Source organism: Myotis davidii, unplaced genomic scaffold (genome assembly GCF_000327345.1).
Source record: "Myotis davidii unplaced genomic scaffold, ASM32734v1 scaffold174, whole genome shotgun sequence".
Lineage (NCBI taxonomy): Eukaryota > Metazoa > Chordata > Mammalia > Chiroptera > Vespertilionidae > Myotis > Myotis davidii.
Window position 1 is genome coordinate 815,357 of NW_006289087.1, and position 5,505 is coordinate 820,861.

Genomic DNA, 5,505 nt, shown 5'->3' on the forward strand with positions numbered 1-5,505 from the left:
CGTCAGGTTGGGGGGGGGGGTGGTGGGGGTGGGGGAGTTGGTCAAAACTCAAGTGGCTGAACTTGAAATTCACTGGTAAAAGTCTTCAGTGCAAAATCTCTGGGTAAAGGTACACATTTGGGACAGGTGGCCTCTGTGAGTTCCATTTCCCTAAGAATATAAATTACGCATGAGGTGAGTGACAGGTGCGTGGCGTCATAAACCGTATACACGTAGACAGGAAGCTGCGTCCCCAGGGCCCCGAGGTCTGGTTTTATGTGTGTGGCGTCGTAATCCGCAGCCGCACCGCCCTGTCCGCTTTGGGTCCCTAAGTGTTGCCAGGCACAGGCTCCCTTCCCTCTCTGTCTTCGTGCCCGGAGGGGAGGGGGAGGATGCTGGGGCGCTGGCCCCGGGGAGGGAGCCACAGTTGGGCCAGGGACGTGGTGAGCCTGTCCCCGGGGACACTTCTTGGCTGTCGTTGCAGAAACCTCCGCCAAGGAAGGCCTGCTGCTGTGGTGTCAGCGGAAAACCGCTCCCTACCGAAACGTCAACATTCAGAACTTCCACACCAGGTGAGCTCGGGGAGCCCCCGGCGGGGCGCGTGTGTGTCCGCACCCGTGTCCGCGCCTCTCGCTGAGGGCACTCGTGTTTGTAGCAGGACTTCGGCTGTAGGTTTAGGGCTTCACAGGGGAACCATGTGACTCGGGTGGGGGATGCTGGTGACACAGCTGAGTGGGTGGGTGGGTGAGTGGGTGGTATGTGGGGCCAGGCAGGGCCTTCAGGACATGGGGGGTGAGAAGCTGCCCTCCCAGGCCTTAACCCCACCTGGGCAATGGCAGGATGGCTCCTCAGTGGGGAGGAGAGACCAAGCAGGTCTGAGATCCCAGGACCTGGCCACACCCCGGTCCTTCGGCTCCCGAATCAGTTTCATGTGTTGGAATTCAAGTGAAGTAGGAGCCCGGCCGGTGTGGCTCAGTGGTTGAGCATTGACTTCTGAACCAGAAGGTCACAGTTCGATTCCCTGTCAGGGCACATGCCCGGGTTGCGGGCTTGATCCCCAGTTCGGGGCGTGCAGGAGGCAGCCGATCCATGATTCTCTCATCATTGATGTTCCTCCTCCCCTCCCTTCCTCTCTGAAGTAAATCAAAGTATATTTTGAAAATTGCTTTATGAGGAAGGACAGAGGCTACCTGGGACCAAGAGTGGCCTCTCAGGAGTGTGAGAACCCTGGGGGGAACCTGTGTGCTGGGCATGTCAGGGTCGGCAGCCCTGGGCGTGGCCAGAGCAGAGCCTGAAGGCAGAGAGCAGGAAGCAGTCGGGATGGAGGGACAGTGACAGAGGCACCAGCTGTCTTCCTCCTGTCCCTCCCGGTGCTCCCAGCCCAGAACCAGCCCAGGAGGCAATGGGGAGGGGGACAGGCAAGGGGGGCCCGGAGCTGAACATGGGAAGCAGACACCCAGGGGGTGGCAGTCCGTGGGGACCCCGGGATGAAGACTGGCGTTCAAGGAAGGGGCAAGGTCGCTGGGAGGGGAGGGCGGCGGTCCCTGGCGCCTTGGGTGCATTAAGTCGGACACAAAGCAGTGGGGGCCCCTCGGCCTGAAGGTCCGGCCGTGCAGACCCTGCTGCCTTCTCTGCTCACATTGACCCGTCTTCTCCTCTTCTCCACGCGGCGCAGCTGGAAGGATGGCCTGGGACTCTGCGCGCTCATCCACCGGCACCGGCCCGACCTCATTGACTACTCCAAGCTGAACAAGGTCGGCCCCCCAGTCCCCCCACCCAGCATGTGGGCCAGCTCCGAGCCCCCCCACCTCCCACACATGCAGCCTGAGTCCCCCCCTACCTCCCACACATGCAGCCCGAGCCCCCTTCCCCCACCTCCCACACATGCAGCCACAGCCCCACAAAGGCGGGGGTGGAGGGGGCTGGCTCCCGTGAACACAGCTGGGCTGCGGGAAGTGCTCCTTGTCACCACGAGGGCAGGACAAGACCCGATGCCAGCGCCCTCTTTGCCCAAATCAAGTATTGGTTGCTTGGGCTTGTCTTACTAGGAGGCCGAAGGTCTGTGTGAGAGTTCACATCCCTGGATGGTAGACGTGAGGAGGGAAGCGTGCATTAGGAGGAGGGTCAGACCCTCCCCGCCTTCTTCTCAAGGCCCTTGGCCTTTGCGGAAGGCCTCGCGCCTGAGCACGGATTAACTTGTCTCCCACACGAGGGGCGTTTCATAACCATCTCCCCGTGGGCGCAGATAGTAGCTGCCGCCTCAGAAGCGGAGTGGGAGGATTTGATTGCGGGTTTGCTCTCTTCGGAAAAACCAAACTCAGGAAATGTTCACTCTCCCTTTAAGCTTAAGCTTCTGCGGACTTACATTTCACACAGCCCTTGAACGCTTCCTTTCAAAGAGGTTAAAAAATGTGAGCTGTGCCGGAGGAAGAAACCGGGCCTGTCCACCTTGTCGGGGACAGTTGCTCTGCGTGAGGCTTAGGGTTTCGGACGGGGTGGTCCACCCCCAACCCCCACTCATGCCCGGCAGGGCCACTTCCCAGTGGCTGGCGCGCTTAGCTGCCCCTCATACCCTGTTGCTGTGTTTGGGGGAGCCCGCCCCTCTGCATGCTGCCCTCACCCGTGTGGCGTGCACGGCTGTTGGTGTCCTGGTGGCACGCCCGTGCTAGCTGTCACCTGCTCACTGCCCTCCTGGGATGGGACCACAGCGCTGTGATAGAAGGTCGCCTAAGGGAATGGATCGGCCAGAGTTGCTCAGCTTTTCAAAGCGTATATTTTATCCCCGAGCTTTTAAAATGTTGCAAACATACAGACAGTGTCTAAATTTTCCAATTAATCTTTCTTTATTTGCAAAATGAGGGGATTGTACTAGACAGACAGACAGACGGAGTTTCATTCGTCCATGACAGGTGCTCACCCGAGAGCAGGCTTCCTGCTCCTCAGCCTGGCTTTCGTACGTTTAAGACCAGGGTGTCGGGCTAATTCTCCGCGGACACCTTCCAGATCCTGCCCAGAGGAAATGCCTGGCCAGGTCCCTCCCACCTGCAGGGCCTCCGTGTTGTGAATTGCATTGGGCGTGGATTGTGTGGGCTTTTTGAATCATTTTTCTAAATGTTCAAAAACATGTCGTTAAACATGTGCATGTGCCGTTTTCCCTGCAGGACGACCCGGTGGGAAATATCAACCTGGCCATGGAGATTGCAGAGAAGCACCTGGACATTCCCAAAATGCTGGACGCGGAAGGTGAGACGCCGTGTCACCTGCCGGGCGGGCGGACAGAAGCCATCGGGGGCTGCGTGTGCGGTGGCCATGCCCGGGGATTTGTAAAACTTTACTGCCAGGTTTCATCTGGAGCATTAGGGCTCCTCAGTGAGTGTTAGAGGAACAGGTAGTAGCTTGTTCATAAATTATTTTTAAAAATCCCGCACGTACACACAAGAAAAGCCAGCAAAACGATGGAGAGAGGAGCTGGTCAAAGAGGATGCTTTGGTTTGCGATTTTCAAAGAAACACGTCCTGTTTTAGTTTTTTAACAACATAGATCTTCTTACCCCGTAGAGACAAGTGTAGTAAAGAAATCTTCCTGTGAGCTGCTTAAGACGCCCCGAGGAAAAAGTCCTCCCTCCAACTAGAAGGCATTGAATCAGACAAGGAGATGGCGCCTCTCGAATTTTTGCGTCCCACTTGTAATTAGTCCAAGTTCAGTGTTGCTTCGCTAGGTCGGAAGGAATGAAGTACTTTGCCGTTGAGCATCCCTCCCGCAGGGACAGTTTCAGATGCTTTTTGCGTTCTTTCTATGCAATGAACCCGTGCGTCATACCCAGGGCAGCCGTGTCCAGCACAGAGGCGGACGCCACTCATTCATTCATCCACTTACTCATGACTCCCGCATCCCTCAGCAGGCACTGACTGAGTCCTTACTGAGAGCGAGACCCTGGCTACCGAGGTGGGTGATGAGATGTGAAAGGTGGGGTTAGGGTTAAGGTTCCCCAACTCAAGGAACCTGTGCTACCATGTTTGTTCTCAATAGCATCCTCTGATGGCCCATTGCTTCTGCTAATTGCACTTTTGGGAAAAGCAAAGAACTTGACTATAGTCAATCTTCTATTCCTCCTCCTTTTTGGTGATTGCGTTATGGCTGCTGTAGCAAATTCCCAGACACCGGTGGCCTGACACAACAGAACTGTCTTCCCTGACCGTTCTGCAGGCTCTAGTCAAAGCCAAGGTGTTGGCAGGCCACGCTCCCCCCGGAGAGGACCCTCCTGGCTCCTCGCAGCCTCGGGCGGCCCAGGTCTCCTCCGGCTGGGGTGGTATCACCACAGTCTCCGTCCCTCCGTGGTCGTCTTCCCTCTGTGTCTGTCTCTTTCCTTTTTATAAGGCAGGGCTGGGGAACCTTTCCCTGCCAAGGGCCTTTTGGAGAGTTATAACATTATTCGCGGGCCATACAGAATTATCCACTCAAAAATGAGCCTGCTGGATTTAGCCAAACATTTCATTAACTCGCCCCTAACGCCGTGGCAGGGCCAGACCAAAGGATTTCTCGGGCCTTGTATGGCCCGTGGGCCGGACGTTCCCCAGCCGTGTTGTAAGGACCTCATCTTAATGGAACATCTGCAAAGACCTTGCTTTCAAGTGAGGTCATATTTCCAGGGACCTGGGGTAGGACTGCACATATCTTTTGAGGGGACGAAACATCGATCTTTCCGTTAGGATTCTAGTTTTACCTATCTATTAATCTAACCACTTGTCTATCAAACACCTGTGTCACGGGTGTTAATTCTACTTAGGGTCTCTCCAAACCCTTCGAGGGAGAAAGCCAATAACGCAGTGGAGACAGGTTCTTTCCCCTTTTCTCCCTCTCTCCTCTCTAAGTCTGCGTTTGTGCGGCCTCCTGACCTGGCCACATGGTAACAGCTACCCAGCGCTTCCTCACTTGAATTAATAGCTAAGATATGCCCGGCTGGTGTAGCTCAGTGGATAGAGCATTCTCCGTCAAAGGCACATGCCCAGGTTGTCGGCTCAATCTTCGGGACGGGGAGGGCGGGAGGCAACCGATCAATGATTCTCTCTCATCATTGATGTTTCTATCTCTCTCTCCCTCTTCCTTCCTCTCTGAAATCAATACAAATGTATTTTTTTAAAAATAGCTAAGATGCTAAAGGGAGGAGAAAACTGTTGCCATTTAGTACATTCATCTTCCCGTCCGCTCGTGCCTCCCTGCTGTCTACGGTCAAGGGCAGCCAGGCTCACTGTCACCGGCCGGCTGTCCGTCTTCTTGTTCTTGAGTTTCTCCTTGGTCTCCGAGCCCTGGTTGGGGCACATCGCCATCCGGCACATCCTTTGCGGCCAATGGGATGCTCGCACGCTATTCGTCGCCTCCTCCCTGTGGTACACCCCGTCTCCCATTACTTCCCTTCATCCTTTTGAATGGTTCAGGGAAATGCTCCAAAGCGATGCTGTTTTCTGGGTGGAGTAACTTCTCAGGAGAACCTTCTGACTGACAGGCGTGTGGTGCCGCTGTGATGAG

The 5,505-nt window shown here is 55.7% G+C and overlaps 1 protein-coding gene across 1 annotated transcript in view; it reads left to right on the plus strand.

Moving 5' to 3' along the window:
- Positions 1–5,505, plus strand: part of ACTN2 (actinin alpha 2) — a 37,015-nt gene that overhangs the window by 14,392 nt on the left and 17,118 nt on the right. The window contains exons 6-8 of the mRNA XM_015562330.1: positions 464–551; positions 1,655–1,733; positions 3,141–3,222. Of these exons, the coding sequence (XP_015417816.1) occupies positions 464–551; positions 1,655–1,733; positions 3,141–3,222 (249 nt within the window). The remainder of the gene's footprint in view (positions 1–463; positions 552–1,654; positions 1,734–3,140; positions 3,223–5,505) is intronic.